This window comes from Numenius arquata, chromosome 25, assembly GCF_964106895.1.
Source record: "Numenius arquata chromosome 25, bNumArq3.hap1.1, whole genome shotgun sequence".
Classification (NCBI taxonomy): domain Eukaryota; kingdom Metazoa; phylum Chordata; class Aves; order Charadriiformes; family Scolopacidae; genus Numenius; species Numenius arquata.
The window spans coordinates 1,492,652-1,510,013 of record NC_133600.1 but is presented as its reverse complement, the minus strand read 5'-3'; the positions used below and the strand labels follow the sequence as shown (position 1 = coordinate 1,510,013).

General features: G+C 54.2%; 1 protein-coding gene across 1 annotated transcript in view; it reads left to right on the top strand.

Annotated features, from left to right (window-relative positions):
* The first annotated feature begins 7,192 nt into the window (after positions 1 to 7,192).
* The window catches only part of REXO1 (RNA exonuclease 1 homolog), a 40,437-nt gene continuing 30,267 nt past the window's right edge, over positions 7,193 to 17,362 (top strand). The window contains exon 1 of the mRNA XM_074163966.1: positions 7,193 to 7,495. Coding sequence (XP_074020067.1) covers positions 7,327 to 7,495 — 169 coding nt within the window. The 5' untranslated portion in view covers positions 7,193 to 7,326. The remainder of the gene's footprint in view (positions 7,496 to 17,362) is intronic.

Sequence of the window (17,362 nt, the reverse complement as noted above, 5' to 3'; positions counted from 1 at the left end):
ACCCATTGTGTGGAGCTGGGAGCTGGGGGGGGAGGTCAAGGTGGGGGGCACGGAGCCCGCTGCTCCCCACACATCCCTCGCCTCTCCCCAAGATAAAAGGAGAATCCCCCAATTGAGATGAGGGGACCATTCCTTGGGGCTCTGCAGGAGCCAGAAGATTTGGGTGTCGAGGCTCTGGGTGGTCTCATCCCTTTTCCAGGGGGGCATTTGGGGGCTGGGATGTGGGGCTGGGAGCCATGGGGAGGCTGAGACAGGGGGCACGGGACCCCCTGCTCCCCACACATCCCTCTCCTCCCCGTGGGACCAAGGCAGGATCCCCCAATGGGGATGGGGGGACCCTTCCTTGGAGCTGGGGCTCTGCAGGAGCCACAAGAGGATTTGGGTGTCGGGGCTCTGGGTGGTCTCACCCCTTTTCCGGGGGGGGCATTTGGGGGCCGGGGTGTCTGGTTTCTCCCCGAGCATCCCCCCCCTCGCTGCCCCCGCTCCCGCAGGCAGCTGCCGGCCGGGCTTAGAGCCCTGATCTCACACGTGTGCTGGAAGCCAAAGCCCCCGCCGTGGCCCAGCCCCGGTGCCCTCCGCTCCCGGCCCCGATTCCCGGGGCCGGAGCAGCCCCTAATCCCAGCACAGAGACGTTTTGTTTGCACCAGGGGTATTTTTATCCTCTTACTGCTGCCGGTTTCCTGTTGAGCTGCGGATGCTCTGGAGCGGCTCTGCGTCGCCGGCAGGATGTCTCGGGGCCGGCGGTCGGGTTCGGGGGGATGTCGGGTCGGCTTCAGTTTGTCTTTAGTCCGAGTTAAAAAAAAAAAAAAAAAAAAAAAAAAAGGTGAAAGGTCAGAAAAGGTCAGCCTGCTCCCCAAAATTTAGATCCAGCTGGGGTATGTGGGATCCCAGTGATCCGGGCACCTGCGGCTGCTGCCCCTGTGATGGTACCGTGGCCCGGGAGGGGCTGTGATCTGTCACCATCAGGAATTGGGGCTTTTTGGGTCTGGATCCTTCACTGCTCCTGGCCTGAGAGGGCTCAGGCTCTGTCCCCCCCCCCGGCCATGGGCAGATGGAGCGAGGAGGGAGGAAAGGAGCAGCACCAACCCCTACGTGAGCCACAGGGTCCCCAAGGGTCCCCAAAAGGCACGAGCCAGACCTGCCCCGGGGTCCTGGGCACAGCGTCCCCCACCAGTGGGGCCAAACTGGGCCACGAGCCACCGGGAGGGCACTTCTGTCCCCACTGCCAGTGCCAGGGCTCGGGAGCACCAGGAGGGGACAGGTTGGGGCTGGACCCGGATGGGGTTGGGTGCCTGGAGGGGCAAACTCTGCCGAAACCGCCGTCTCAGGAGGAGGGGAAGGGCAGAGTCAGGCTCAGAGTGTCCCCAGAGTCCCTGCCGCAGCCACAGCAGAGGGGGGACAGGACAAGTGTCCCCCCAGCTTGTTTTGAAGTCCCCAGGGAGAAGAGACAGGGCAGAGGTGGCTCCGGCACCCATCGCTGCAGTCGCAGGCGTGTGGCCAGGCTGGGGTGGCATCTGCTTGTGCCTGTACATGCGTGTACATGTGAGTACATGCGAGTACATGCGTGTAATGGCAGTGAAAGGGGACAACTGGATCCAGGCATCCCACGGGGGAAAAGACGGGACACCCGCTGCGACGAGCCCTCGGCAGAGGCGCGATGCCGGTGCGGCCGAGGCCGGGCAAGGGGGACGTCGGGCTCAGCGGGTGACCGGCCAAGAGGGGTTTATGTCTCTTTTGGGGCATAAATGAGGCTTTTGATGGCCGGGGCCTGCGTGCCGCAGTCATGAGACCCCGTTCACAGGCCGAGCTCAGTCATGGGATCCAGGAAACTGAATTAAAGCGTCTTAAGGAGCTTTTTTCCGAGCTCTGCTCTGGTTTTTCACGTGCTTGTCATATGAACAAGGACGGTATAAAAGGGCAGAGGGGAAGGATCCCGTCCATGGTCGAGCCGGGGAGAGGGGAGGGCGCCGGAGGAGGGATGCCAGGGTGAGGGGCTCTGTGGGCGCTGGCTAAGATGGAGGGAAGGGGACAGGAGAGGACGAGGAGAGGATGCGCCGGCAGCAGCCCCTGGCTCTGCCCTGCCAGGTGAGTGAGGCAGCGACCGGGGGATGGCAGGGGACAGCTGGGGACAGGGATGGCGGCAGGTCTGGGGGCGCAGAGCCCGTCTGCTCCTCCAGCAGCATCATCTCCAGCAGCATCATCCCGGAGTGCCCCGGCTGGGAGACGGTGAGTGTGGCACCACGGCACGGGGAGGAGGGAGCATGAGGTGCAGGGGTGGGGGAGGATTGGGTGGCGGGTGCCCAGCGGTCCCCAGGGTCCCCCTGTGCCGGGTTCAGGTCCCTGGGCCCGGGCTCTGTGGGTGGGCAACCGTGGGATGGCCCCAGCCAGCTCTGTGCAGTGCAACCCCACACGCGTGTACGTGTGCAACCGCCCCCCTCCCCGTGTTCACACACGCGAACCCACGCATCCACCCACACCCCCCACCAAAGCCCCGCTCACACCCCACACGCCCGCCACGTCCCAAACTGTCCCCAGGCGGGAGAGGCAGCGCTGGGGTCGTCCCCGGGGGCTGTTTTTCCCCTCCTGCAGGTGGGGCACAGGATGGGGGTCCGCGGGATGCCCTCCCTCCCCCTCCTGGCTCCCGTCTCTCCTGTCTCTCCCACCCGCAGGAGCGCCCGGAGCGCGGGGCCGCGGCCCCCTGCCCCCTGTGAGCTTCCCTTTGTCATCCTATGCCTGAGCGATGCCTGGAGGCTGGGACGCTGAAGGGAGGCCCACGGGCTGCCACAGCCCTGCGGCCACAGCCCAGCGGCCACGATGCCTGGACAGCACATGCCGGACCACACGCCTGGGACCCGAGTCCTGAGGGGGCTCAGAGCACCCCTGAGGGGCCAGAGCATCCCTCTGGGGGGAACAGGAGCACCCTGGGGGGCTGGAGCATCCCCTTGGAGGTCTGGAAGCACCCCTGGGGGCTGGAGCATCCCCTTCGGGGGTGCTGGGAGCACTCTTGGGGGACTGGAGCCTCCCCTTTGGAGGCCAGGAGCACCCTTGGGGGGCTGGCACATCCACCTAGGGGGTAGGCAGAGCCTCCCCTTGGTGGGGTCAAGAGCACCCTGGAGGGGGTGCTGGGAGTACTCTTGGGGGGCTGGAGCATCCCCCTGGGGTGTCAGATCATCCCCTTTAGGGGCCCAGAAGCACCCTGGGGGGGCTGAGATCTCCCTTGGGGACTGGAGCATCTCCCTAGGAGGCCCGGAAGCACCCCTGGGGGGCTGGAGCGCCCTTGGGGGGCTGAAGCATCTCCCTGGGGGGCTGGAGCATCCTTGGGGGGTGGGAGCCCCCTCCCCGGTCTGGGCGACACCCAGAGGGTTGGTGCTGGGGGTGGGATGCAGTGGCCAGGCTGTTGTCCCAGGATGAGCGTGGGGTGTTGGGGGGTCACAGAGCACCCCTGGCCATGGGGGTCTGGGGGAGGAGCAGGGTGCTGTAGTGGGGTCGGGGTCTCCCACGGGGGACGGGGACCCTGGTAGGACACACGTAGGGCAGTATCAGGATGTGGAACCCAGAGACCCGGGACAGGTGTCACCCTGCGAAGACACGACCCTGCGTGAAGACAATTTCACAGCTCAGGGAGAGCCCCCACTCTCCCACTCCCCCGGCTCTTTCTCCAACTTGACAAACTCCTGGGTGGTGCCTTGTGCAGAGAACATTCCCGCATGGATGCAGAGAAAAGCTGTAACCCCCACCGTGGGGAGTGGAAACTTGCCTTTGAAGGTGCTTTTTTATGGAGATGCAAAATAATAAGCAGGGAGTGGAGGTCGGCAAGTGGGGGCCTCCCACCACACCAGCACCTCTAGCTTATTCACAGAATCACAGACTGGTTTGGGTTGGAAGGGACCTTAAAGCCCACCCAGTGCCACCCCCTGCCCTGGGCAGGGACACCTCCCACCAGACCAGCTTGCTCCAAGCCCCCTCCAACCTGGCCTTGAACCCCTCCAGGGATGGGGCAGCCACAGCTTCTCTGGGCAACCTGGGCCAGGCTCTCACCACCCTCACACCAAAGAAGTTCTTCCCCACATCTCAGCTCAATCTCCCCTCTTTCAGTGTCAAACCCTTCCCCCTCCTCCTAGGGCTCCCCTCCCTCATCCAGAGTCCCTCCCCAGCTTTCCTGGAGCCCCTTGAGGGACTGGAAGGGGCTCCAAGGTCTCCCCGGAGCCTTCTCTTCTCCAGGCTGAACCCCCCCAACTCTCTCAGCCTGTCCTCCCAGCAGAGGGGCTCCAGCCCTCCCAGCATCTCCGGGGCCTCCTCTGGCCCCGCTCCAACAGCTCCATGTCCTTCTGCTGTTGGTGGCCCCAGAGCTGGAGGCAGCACTGGGGGGTGTCTCCCCAGAGCAGAGCAGAGGGGCAGAATCTCCCCCCCTCGCCCTGCTGGCCACGCTGCTGGGGATGCAGCCCAGGGTGCGGAGGGTTTCTGGGCTGCCAGCACACATGCCAGCTCCCTCCAGGGAAGGGAGGGATGTGCATCCTTCAGATGCTCTTGGGAGTGAGGACCACACTGGTGCATGTCCCTCCACACTGTCCCTTGTCCCACACAGGGACTTGAGGTGCTGTGACAACCCTGCTGCATGCCCAGAACCTGTCCTGAGGTTGTCTCCCTCCTTATCTTAAATTGGGACATTTAGCCACCGTGCCGGGAGGCAGAGTGAGCATCAGCTGGGCATCCTGGGGACAAGGGTCTGGGGAAACCCCCTCATTTCTCTGCAGAGGGGTCAGAACCTTTTTGGACAGGAATAAGGTCCATCTTGGGGATCCATTAGTCGAGCTGGGAGGCTGCAGTCAGGGGTTCAGGTCCTTGGCGGGATCGGATCCACCAGGACGGGTGAATTTGGGGGTCCCTGTTGTCAGCGGGGCTGCGTCGGTGTGCACATGGACCCTTGGGACCTTCTCCCGTGCTGCTGACTGGGAGCTGAGTGAGCATCCCAGTGAACCGAGCTGCCCCTTCCCATTTTGGGGGAAGCAGAAGCTTCACCGAGATCAGCCTGAATCAATGTTGGGCAGTTTTGCCTTGTGGCATCCTCCACATGGTTTATTTTATATTATTTTATTTCATTTTGCCAGCCTGTGAGTTGAGTAAGCATGGAGTGAGAATTACAGGGAAGGGAAATAACGTTACCCAGCGTGTGTCTATTACAGCTGACGGTATATAAAATAGATTTATCTATCTCATAAAAATAAAAATGCTTTCTTCGTTTTTTTTTTTTCTTTTTTCTGGGAAAGAATCACTTGCTCTGCTAGCCCTGGTGGGAAGCAGGGAGGTGGCTGGCAGGAGCGCAAGGGGGGATGGTCAGTATGAGCCCTCCCTATGTGAGCCCTCCCTGGGTACCTTGTAAAGCACCTTGTGTCGGTGGCCTGGTTCTGATCTCCTGGTGTTTCCTGCTTTTTGAAAGCTTTTTATCGATTATCCAGGTTTCCCGGCTGGCAGCTGCTGCCCCCAAACCTCGGCAACACTGGGGCATTGGTCTTCTGCTTGCTCCTTGGAGCGCTGGCCAGGCAGGTGTGGGTTCCTCTCCCGATGTCCCCAAGACGTCCCCTGGACTCGCTCTGCTGGGAGCGATGGGTGAGGAGGAGGCAGCATCTTCACCTTGTTACGGTGCTGTATTTCCAAATAAAGTGTTAGGTTTTGGGTTTTTTTTTTGACTACTATGAAATATGACTTTTGTGATCTTTCTTTTGTCCTTCCTTGGGGCCAAGGACGACTCCTCCTTCCCCACCACCATCCACTGGCTCCCTGCACAGCCCCAGCGCCTCCCACCCGCTCTCCCACCTCTCCTTTCACAAGTGATGAGGCTTTCCCGGACCATCCCTTCTCTCTGGGCTGGGCCTTCTGCCTCCACCTAATGGACTTCTCCTTGAAGGGCTCAGTCTCTCGCTGTTGTCCCAAAATGGCCACATTTACTGAAGATGGAGACTCCCTCCTCAGACAGCTCAGGGCAAGGGCAGCGTCCCAGGAGCTGTGGATGCCCCTCACTGCTCGAACACCCCAGGGCCAGCTTCCCCTCAGACAAATGGCTGTTACCATGTGCCTCAGTTTCTCCATCAGTACATATGGGTGTGCCAATTGCCTGGGCAAAGGAGGGAGGGCTTCATGGGGAGGGCAGAGCAGAGCGAGTTCTCTCCTCCGCTTTGCCTCAGGTGAGTGATTTCTGCCTTGGCAGAGGGACCTCTACCACAACCTGGCTGGTGTCTGCTGCTTTCCAGAAAACTGAGGCCACACTAGGGGTGCTGGGCTGCAGTGCAAGGAATCATAGAATCAGTTAGGTTGAAAAAGGACGTTAAGATCATGGAGTCCAACCATCGACCCAACCCTGCCCAAACCACCACTGACCCATGTCCCTCAGCACCACGTCTGCCTGGATTTTAAATCCCTCCAGGGATGGCGACTCCACCGCTGCCCTGGGCAGCCTCTTCCAATGCTTAATAACCCTTTCAGTGAAGAAATTTTTCCCAAAATCCATCCTAAAGCTCCCCTGGCACAATTTGAGGCCGTTTCCTCTTGTCCCATGGCCTGTTCCTTGGGAGAAGAGAACGACCCCCCCTGGCTGCACCCTCCTTTCAGGGAGTTGTGGAGAGCGAGAAGGTCTCCCCTCAGCCTCCTTTTCTCCAGAGGGCTGGGGATTGGACATGGGCGTCCTCAGCGGTTGGGTGCTGGATTTTGGGGTCCCTGGGAGACAGGGCCTGCACCCTCCTTCTCCAGCACCTTCCCTTTGCTCTGGGGCCACTTTGGGGGGAGCGGGTCCAGTGGTGTGTCCAAAAGCAGCTGAACTTGCGAGATATCCTCGATGGCATCTCCTCTAAACCGGTAATACTCCAGTCATGGCTCTGGGAGGTCGACTGACCTCCCGCCGCAGGCCCACTCCAGCTCCCTTCCAGAGGGACAAACCCTTGCCGGGCTCCTCCCGCCGGCACGCCCGGTGCCCCCAGCCCTGAAATCACCGGGCAGAAGCCAGGCGGACCCCGGCTCCCCGAGGGGAGCAGAGGAGAAACGCCAGCTGGACCCACGGCGGCCGCCATTTTCCTCACGCTCCCGCCCTCTCCCTCAGCCCCGCCCCTCGCCCCGCCCCGCGCTCGGCTCAGGCGCGCCGCGGGCAGCCCTGTGCGGGCAGCGGCCTCGCGGGGGCCTCGCCGCCGGGCCTGACGGTTCCAAGATGGCGGCGGGGCCGGTGCTGTGAGGCGGGAGCGCGTCGCCGCCGCCGCCGCCCACCCGCGCCTCCTCTTTTCCCCCACTGCCGCCTCCCCTCCGTGTCCCGGCCCCGCTCCCTGCCCCGCAGCCGGCGGGATGCTGAGATCCACCGGCTACTTCCGCGGCATCGACTGCCCCTTCCTCAACGGCGGGGGGCCGGGCGGGGGCCCGCCCTGCCGCCGGCCCTACTGCCACTTCCGGCACCCCCCGGTGGCGGCGGCGTCGGCAGCAGCCCGGTGCGGAGTCTCCGGCGGCCACGGCGCAGGTACGACCCCGGCCCGGTCCGGCGGGTCGCGGTACCTCCTTCCCCCGTCTCTCTCCCTCCCCGGGCTGTGGCTGTGCCCGGCCCCGCCGCCCCCCGGCCCGGCACCGCCGCCCCCCAGCAGCAGCGTGTCCTCCCCGTGGCAAGGACAGGCTCCTGCCCTTCCTCCCTCTGACGCCTGCCCACCCTTCAGGGCCTGAATCTGCCTCCGACTCCTCTAAATCCCGCATGCTCCCCGGGCCCAGGTATTGCGCCACCCCCACTAGACATCGCTCTCTCCTCCCCCAGGCATTGCCCCCTCGCTCAGGTATTACCCCCTCATCGAGTGGGATGTCCCCACGGGGGACTGTCAGCATCATCCAGGCCGGGCAGGTGGCCCCCCCTGGCCCCTGAGCGACTGCTTGTGCTCAGCCCTGCCCAGGCCCTGGGCCCTTGGTTGTCACCTCTTGTTACCTCCAAAGGAGGGTCTGAAGGGCCATTTGTGCCCCACCGGGTGAGAGAGAGATGGGTGTTTTCTCCTCATCGTTGTCGGTTGGATCCCACAGTTGCCATCTGACACAGGGGTGGTGGGGGGAGCAGCTTCCCAAAATGCCTGATTGCCTGAGCACAGCCTGTCTGTCACCGGGATGGAGCCTGCAGAAGGGCCGCTCTGTTCCGCTGCCTTTCTTTGTCCCTCCAGGCACCCCGGCTCACGTGGTGGTGAGGTGTCAGGGCAGCCTTTCAAACCTCTGCCAGGAGCTGCTGTGCTGTCACAACCCTTCAGGAGGTGCTTGGGTTTGGGGAGCTGGAGGTGACGTGTTCCCATGTCCAGTCCTGGGGGCAGGTCCTGCTGCTGGGGTGTGATGAGCCGGGTCCCCTCCCAGTAAGGGACTTGTAAAGGCATGGAGCGCTACCAGGTTTCTCAAATGAAGCTTGGCCGCAAAAAAGATGTTGAGCTATTGTTCTCCTCTGTTATTCCAGCAATTCTTGACGTTTTGCTTGCATTATTTGCTGATCTACTTATTTTGTTCGGAGAGAAATCCTTCATTCTTCTCCCTGGTAAAATACTGCTTGCTTTCTTTTTGTTAAAGCTTTGTTATTTGATAGGTACGCTTGCTAGTGTGTGTGCTCTCTAACAACCTGAAGCGGAAGTTGTCAAAATAAAGCGCAGCTTGTCATGTTTCTTCTGCACTTGCATAACTTCGAGTTCTTCATGAATTTGGAAGATGATTAATTTTTCGTGTCTCCTGGTTACCAGGTCAGGTTACCATGACTGTGGTTTAGTTTAAAATAAAGAAAGCATATTCAGGGCTGTCACAGGCAGATGGATAAGCCATATTAGAAAGACAAAAGTTTTTGCCTCTTTCAATGTTGTTTTGAATTTGAAAAGCTCCTTAGAGCTTTAGGACCATCCCTTTAGGATGGTCCTCTAGATGCTTGATATTATAATTACCTTTCAGTCTGTAATTCCTGTTTGTCTTTAAATATCTATAGAGTGTCAGTTCTGGAACTAGGTTTGCTCATTTTGGTCTGCCACCTGAAACCTGCTGCTATACTAAATAAATGCTGGTGCTGGTTTTGATTTTCAAAATGGGGAAGTGAAAGTTGGTCTTTAGTAAAACCTCCTGGTGCACCTGGAAAGTGTGTGCGGCTTCTAATACTGGCTGAAAAGCGCTAAATGTAAGAGCTGGGTGTGAACGACAAAAAAGAAATTATCTCAGTGCTAATATTGTTAGGCCTGGCTCGGATGTGTTAGTGACCCAGGAGAGAAGTCTTGTGTTTTGGGGTTTGCTGACTGAATTATGGCTCTTGGAGAAGCTCTGGCTGTTGTAAAACAAAAGCTGTAAGCACAGGTCTGGTTTTCCTGGGTGAAGTGTCTGCCGCTTGCGAAAGAAGCAGGATCCCGAGGTTTAACATCCAGCCAGCTGCCTCCCACTCCCCCAGCCGGCTCAGCGCCGTCCTGCCCTCTTTCCCAAACCCTCTGCGTCTCACAGACGCCACGGCTGTCACAACCAGGGGGCTGTAAATTCTGCCTCAGCTTCGTGTTTGGCTTCAGCCATTTTTTCTGTTATTTCATTGAGAAATGGAAAAGGAGTGATGAACCTGCTATAAAATGCTGTCTTTTAGAAAAAGTGTGATTGCATGAGGTGCCCGGTTTCCATAGGAGTGGAAGACTCTTTTACAGTGTTTTGTCTTTAAGCTGTGCTATGGCTTAGCTCCATCTGAAGGCTTCAGGCTGGAGTGTTCCTGTCTTTTCCTCTGTCTGCCTGAAGCTCGTCCGGCCTGGAAGGATGTATTTAAGGTTTACACTAGAGGGTGTAGTAGTTTAACTGGCGACCAGGCAACCATCTTCTTGAGAGCAGGTCCAACAGAAGTTGCTCCCTGTCAGCGAAACTGCCTGCCTTGTTTTAAAGTAGCCTCATAACAGTGCACTGGGGCATATTTGACCTATTTAATCACATCACTCGATAAATAAGCTTTAAAAGCATAATTTTTTTGCCAAAGGAGGTGGGTACCTACATCAAGAGCTACAAGATCTGCGTTTTCTGGGATAGTGCCTAGAAAAAAGGACAACATCTGAAGAATCAGCCTGCTAAACATATTGATTCGAGGCTGCTGTTGACTTTGATGTCTCTGGATCACCGTGGGACTGGCAGTAACCCCAAAACTCTGAGAAAATCTTCCACAGCCTTGAAAGTATTTGAAAACTGAGAAGCGGAGGTGGTCTTGCCTGGCCGAGGTGGGAGGAGGATGTGGACATGGGCTGGATGGAGCAGCAGGGAGGTGAAAAGAAGAATTAGCGGGACGTAGCACCGTTCCCCTTTTCTCTGCTCCCCTCACTGTTCCAGACTGCCTGAGGAGCATAATAGATGATCCTTGTTTTTCATGTGGTTCTCTAATGGTCCCAACCACTGGGGGACAGTGGTGAAGAGGCCTCTGTGCCTGTTCAATCTCTTCTCCCAAGTCACAGGCAATAGGACAAGAGGAAATGGCCTTGAGTTGCACCAGGGGAGGTTCGGATTGGAGATTAGGAAAAATTTTAACATGGAAAGGGTTATTAAGCCTTGGAATGGGCTGCCCAGGGAAGTGGTGGAGGCACCATCCCCGGAGGTATTTAAAAGACAGGTTGACATAGTGCTTAGAGACGTGGTTTAGTGATGGTTTTTATCAGAGTTAAGTTGATGGTTGGACTGGATGATCTTAAAGGTCCCTTCCAACCCAGACAGTTGTGTGATTCTATGATTCTGTCTGCAGCAGGACTGAGTTCTCCCCTGTCTGCTCTTTGCATGTGGCAGTTCCCTTTCTCTTCCCCTCTAAAGCAGCTCAGTAAATACAAATGTGTTGGGTGAGGAGGGAACTGGTGTGAGAACTGGTCTGTAGGGTATTTTTGAACTGGGTTCCGAAATGTGTGATACTTCATGGGGCAAATTGATTCCGATGTCTTTACTGCCAGGTACCTGCCTGCCTGGTGAGAGTGTGGCTACCTGAGGCTTGTGGAAATTCAGCGCTGGCTGGAAGCTGAGGAAGGTGCTGGGGCGGTAGTGGGTGCTGATGTGGTATTTCCAGGGTGCTGTTGGCGGGCTGAGAATCGGGACGTGAGCCTGTGCAGGACCAGGAATCTGGAGATTGCAAATTCTAATCCTGACTTGGCTGAAGTGCTCTTTCCATCTACAAAATGACTAAAACCCACCTGCTTCAGATGAAAAGATTATTGAATGCACGTGAAGTGCTTTGAAAGCGTGCTGTGTAAGTAGGGAAGAACTGCCTTCAGTCCTAAAAGCCTCTCTTCAAGAGCTGTAGAGGAGAAAAATAGGTCTCTCTTTAAAGTCTAGGTCCTGAGTATGCTGAAAGACATAAAAGAAGCGTAATATATCTCTTATAAATATCTTAAGGAAACCAGCTCTTTGGTTTGCCAGGTTTGATAGTAGCTGTCAGGAGATGCTTTGGAGGTGGATGTTTTTTGAACCCAGAGCAGAAAGCTGCGTCTTGGTTTGGAGGTCTGAGCTCCTCTTTGTCTGCTCTGATCCTTGTGTTGGTGCGCGATGGGAAGGGCAAGGCTTTTAGCATCCTGCCTGCAGATTCTTTATTCTAGAGCAGCAGGTGCTGACAGCCACTCGGTGATTTTCTACTCGGGTCCAAGGCTTGTGGAGCAGTTTTCTTGCTGTGTGGATTTTCTGTTTGGATGGGCAAGGGTTTGCAGGTTAGATCTAGATTGTATCTTTGGATGGGTTTGTGTGGTACCATCCAGCAATGGAGATTTTCATCTGTGTTTGATTTATGCCACCTGGCCCACAAATAAGCTGTTCGGCTCCTGGTTGCCCAGGTCAGGTTTGGAGAAACCCTTTATCTCCCCAGCTTTAACTCTGCTGATCCCATCACTGCTGCAGGAAAGCTCTTCATCTCGCCCCTCTTCAAAGTCTTCAGCCGAAAAGCACCCACGTGGGATGGCTGTGCAAAATGATACTCGGTAAAACCTAAAGCGGCTCTTTTTGTGTTAAAACCCAGCTTTAATCATCCTCAGCCCATGCGTGACCGTAGGATTGAGGTTGTTGTCTTCTTCACCGCTCAGGTTCCTCACAGGGCATGTTGCTGAGGGGCTGAGCGTTAAACCCCTGTTTGGTGGGAGCAGCCTCTGCCCTGCCAGGGGTTGCATTTGTTTGACTTGCATCACAGCGCAGGTTCACGCTGTGTGTAGAAAGGATGAGAAAAAAAAGTCTTTAAAAGTTGCGTTTTCCTTCCTGTAGTTGGTGTTGTGCAAGACCGGCTTCTTGTAGGAAAGAGCTTTTAACATTGTATTTGCTACAGGGCAATGGAATGAGCAGAAATGGAAACTTATGAACTGCCTTTGGTGTTTCTTCACCCAGAGAAGAAATGGGGTGGCTCGGTGTTGGGTGCTCTAGTCCATGAATTGTGTGTGGGGGACATTGCTACAGCTGGGTGGGTTGTTTTTTTTTTTCCCCTCCACATTTGTGTTTAGGACAGTAATTAACAAAATGTCACCGGTGGATGGTGTTTTGTTTTTTTTTTTTTTAACTGAGTTTTGAAATGAAGAATAGAAAACCCACATGCCAGTAAGGTCAGGACGTGTCTGCTCATGTAAATCAAAGTCGCGGCTTTCCAGCGGTGAGGGAGTTCCTGTCATTGTGCTAAACCGTCGGTTTTGGCAGTTTTCCTGTGGGTGGGCAGGTGCAGCCACTTTCTGGGTCGGGATTTCAGCGTGGGCTGCTGGATTTTTGGTCTTTCTGTGATCTGTAACGTGGCTGTGGGCAGCCTCGGCCCTGAGCTTGCACGAGTCTCTTCCTCACTCATTAGATACGTGAAAATCAGGAGGTGGGAGCAAATCTCTGTCAAGCTGGAAGGATTTTGAAGGCCAAAGGTGCAGCGACCTGCCTGGGTGTCAAGGCACTAGTGTCGTGCCGGTGTTTGAGAGCTCCCCAGGCTCCCAGAGGATTTCTCTCTCCGGTGGGGAATATCTTGCCTTATTCTGATACATTTTATTTTTTTCCTCTCTAGTCAAACACCGCGGTGCTGCATGAGCGCTGGAGAAGGGGAAAGCACAATTCACTAGTCCAGGAATTTCGCAAATCACTTTCCCTGGGTTGCCCTGTGCTGGGCGAGGAGGTTTGGAGGCGCCGGGGTGGCGTTGTTGTCTCAGGAAATCCCGGAGAGGCAGCGGCGGGCAGGCAGCGACAGGCAGCACCGACCGTCCTCCTGCCCCGCTGGCACCCAGCGTTGGCTATGGGGCTGGAGAAAGGGGGTGGCATTGGGCTCCGGATGGGAATTGTGCTGCTGGAGGGGTCCGGTGGGACAGGGGGACTTCTTAGCGCCACCCCAGGAATCACCCACCCTTTGGGAAACCGCGGTGTTTGCCAACTCGGTCTTTCAAATCAAATAAAAACTGTTGTGTACGGTTGGGGAAAGTACAATGTCAAAAAAATTCCCCGAGGTGATCATAGTAGTGCTGGGAAAGAAGAAACCAGGCGAAAAGCCCCTGCAGACGCTGGAGTAAGACCCAATCTAACCTGGGAGTAAATGAGGGTGAAGGCGGGACTTGGGCTTGGTAAGTCCTGCCCTAATTGTCTCTGCAGCCCAGAAAGTGCTGTGTCAGCACATGGTCAGCGGGGCTGTGCCATAAGCTTTGCCGGAGTTGTCTTAGCAGTACCAAGCAGATATTAAAAGCCTCAAGTACAGCATGAACAAATATCTGCAATATTTATTAACCACGGGGAGCTCAGGTAATTCTTTGAAGTTTTTGCCTTACTCTGAAGTCGTGTTTTTTGTGGGGGTTGCAGTACGTGAAGAAGCGGCGGCGAGAGAAGCGCCTTCTCCAGAGAGGCTTTCACGTGTTGGCCGTTCATTTAACGTGAGGCTTTGGTCCTCAGGGTTTCATCTGCCTCTGAAATATCTGGACTATGCAGAAAAAACCTCAGCTCTGCTTCTAAGGGTTTAGTTGCACAAGGATTTTTAATTTCTCTGTGAGATCTAACCTTTTTATTAAAGACAAGAACTGGAGAGTGTGTTGGTTTCGCTGGTTAAGAGTCTGTGGAGCTGCAGGTGTCTGAGTCGTGAAGGAGCTGCAAAGTATTAATTTCAGCTTTTGAGTTCACTAAAACTGGACAGGTTTTAAAACCAGTTTAAGTTTTGGTTCTATAAGTCACAGCTGAAGTTTTTAAATGTAATATGGCTTGAAAGGTGCTTTTCTCTAGTTTTTAACTTGGTTTTTCAAAGTCTCCAGTTGTGCCTGTATTTGAAATACTGTTGTTTTTGTTTGTTTGTTTGTTTTTTTCTTAAATGGGAATTCTTCAGCCAAAATAGTTAAAAGAAATAAGGCAGGTGTTGAGAAGATAACTTATCTTTAGCGAGCCAGAGAAAGGCTGGAGAATGAAGGGACCGGTGGGTGAGGAGTGGTGTTACTGCTTGTGACCACGCTGGTCGAAGTGAGTTTTCAAGGCGGAGAGAAAAGAAGATACCAGAACACTTGAAGTATTTTTATTATTATTATTATTATTATTATTATTATTATTATTATTATTATTATTATTCTTTGAAAAGAAGACGTGCTCTCTTAATTAAGTTTTGGAGTAGATCCTTAGTTTCACCTAGCACTTATCCAGGAGATGTGGAAATGTTTTCTGGGCTGCCTTTTTCTCGAAAACAGAAAAAAAATAAGTCTCCGTTAATTTTTATTTTTTTTTTTCCAAACAGAATTTCAACTATTCTTGTATATTGAGGAATAACTTTAAAGCTAAAAATGAGAGAGGGAATGGAAAGATCTCCAAAGAATCCAAACATTGACTATCCAGATTAATGTATCATCGAGTTTAAAACGGTGAGACACCTTCCAGCCTGGGCGATGACAGGCTGTGGGGCCGGGGGAGCAGCTGGGGGAGCCATCGGGATATTTGGGGGGCCGGCCTTTGTTTTCTGCCCCTCTCCCAGTTGTGATTTCTCCGTAGGGAAATAAAACATTTATCATAGATCTTGACCCGTCTCTGATGCTCTTTGCCTCCCGCTGGTGTTTTAGCACTGGAGCGGATGGGGCTGTAAATCACTGGGCAATAGATGTTTTTTGCATGGGCCAGACCATCTTATTCTGGCTTTTGCATCCTTGGATTTAACAAGTGTTGCTTTTGCTTTGTGAAGCATTGGGTGTCCCATCTGTCCCCCCAGGACAAGCTGGGAGGCCATCAAGAGGGTGTAGCTGCCACATTTAGTGGGCTTGAGGACCTTTTAGGTGCCTCTTCTGCTGTGCCAGAGGCAAAACTGCCCAAGTTGTGTTTTCTTGAGTTAAATGAGGTGTGTGCTGTTCACCTGGACATTGCTTTCTGAGGGGTGTGCAGAGGGAGTTGATCCCTGATGTCACTGCACGCTTGGTAGGGACACGGCCCATGGTGGAGCTGGTCCCTCACAGGATTGAACCCATTGGGCATGTCCGTGTCTCCTCTCTGGCCACGGCGTCTCAGCAGCGTTGCGGGGCTGAGCTGAGAAAACGGCTTATGGCTTGCACAAGGATCATGTCTGGTGGCTCTTGTCCCCCCTCCCTGTGCTGGTTGTGATACCATCTGGGGAGCTCCCTGTTCAAGTTCAGTGGCACTGAGACGGTCCTTCGGTGGCACCGAGCGCTGACGTTGGCCGACAACATCTGGTGAAACTCGATGGCTTTGTCACAGCAGGTTTAAAAATACCGCAGTGTGATGGATGACCGTTCAAACTTTTTTCAGCCTTGCTAATATAAGACTTTCTTTTCTCGAATTTGCTTCTTTTTTTCCACTGAAGAAATGATCGTGTTGGTTCATGATGTACTTCGATGCTGTGGCACCAAATACCTCTTGTGGAGTAATAAATGCAAGGAGTGGGGTGCAAGGGAGAGGCCAGCGTGGACTAGACTGGCTGTAACCTCGCAGACCTTACCTCCTCAATGTTCTTAGACCAGCACAAGGTTATCTGTGCCTTTAATACTTAATTTTAATAATTTATGATTTAAAAAGAGAAAGGAGGAGCAAAAATAATCATTAGGATGGGGGTTAAACTTGAAGAAACATTTCCCTACTCTTACCTGCCCTCCTAACCCATTTACTCTGGATAATTATTTGAAATGTACTATTTTAAATCTCAGTGTTAATTATTTCCAAGTGGGTGGATATTATTGTTAAATTAATTGTTGGAAATTTGCTTTGGGTACTCACAAATGAGGTCTGCGCCAAAAACTGTCATTTCTTTTGCGCTGCTTAATTCTGAAGAGTAGCAAAACTCAGCCTGCTGGTAAAACCTTTTGGAAACATTTTGTTCTTGAGAGCTGCTGTCTCTTCTGTGAAGCACTAAATAAAAAGCTTAAAATAATTTTCCAATGGTGATAATTTTTCTGTAATCACAAAGGTTGTCCATTTGCTAAGTACAGGCACTGTAAACACAGGCAAGCTGTTCAGCTAACAAAGCTGGGCTGATGACGTTAAAATAAAAATGCCTTATTTTTTTTCCCCTACAAAGAGGTCTCCCGACAGCTTTCACCTTCCCCGTCTCCCGATGAATACGCCTTTTGTTGCCAGCTCCAGGTGACACAGGAAAATGGGTGACTTCAGCAGCAGCGGGTCTTGAAAGTGTTTGCTGTTGTTTGGCCCGTGCCGGTCCCTCTGCAGCTTCCCCAGCAAACCCTTCCCTTCTGACATCCTAATTGCTCTGAATTTGAAAGTTTCTAATTTTTGCCTCCTTTTTGTTTAGCAGCAGCTGGTGCTGCTTGGCAGCTCTGCGTTCTCTCTGGAAGGAAGGTAGTTGTCACCCATGTCACACATGTGTGCAAGAGCTTGACTCCTTCCAAAACTCCCTGAAAGGAGGGTGTAGCCAGGGGAGTTCGGTCTCTTCTCCCAAGGAACAGGTGATGGGACAAGAGGAAGCGGCCTCAAGTTGCACCAGGGGAGGTTCAGATTGGATATTAGGAAAAATTTTGACACTGAAAGGGTTATTAAGCCTTGGAATGGACTGCCCAGGGAAGGGGTTGGGGCACCATCCCTGGAGGTATTTAAAAGACGGGTTGACACAGTGCTTAGAGACATGGTTTAGTGATGGTTTTTATCAGAGTTAAGTTGATGGTTGGACTGGATGATCTTAAAGGTCCCTTCCAACCTGGACAATTCTATGATTCCAAAACCTGCTGGTTCACAGCGCCCGGTACCCGTCATACACTCGGGCTTTTCTGTATTTAAAACATCTGAAGTATGTGTTCTGGTAGGGTGCTTGGAAGAAAAAGACATCTTTTTCTGCAGAATGATTCACTGTAAAGTAAGTTTTGACATCAAACAGGTGACCTTGTACTCCCATTACTCATTTAATGGCAGCCTTTGTTTACTGCCTGTTGCCCAAACTAGAAGGACCAGTGCAGGGCAAGTAGTCGCG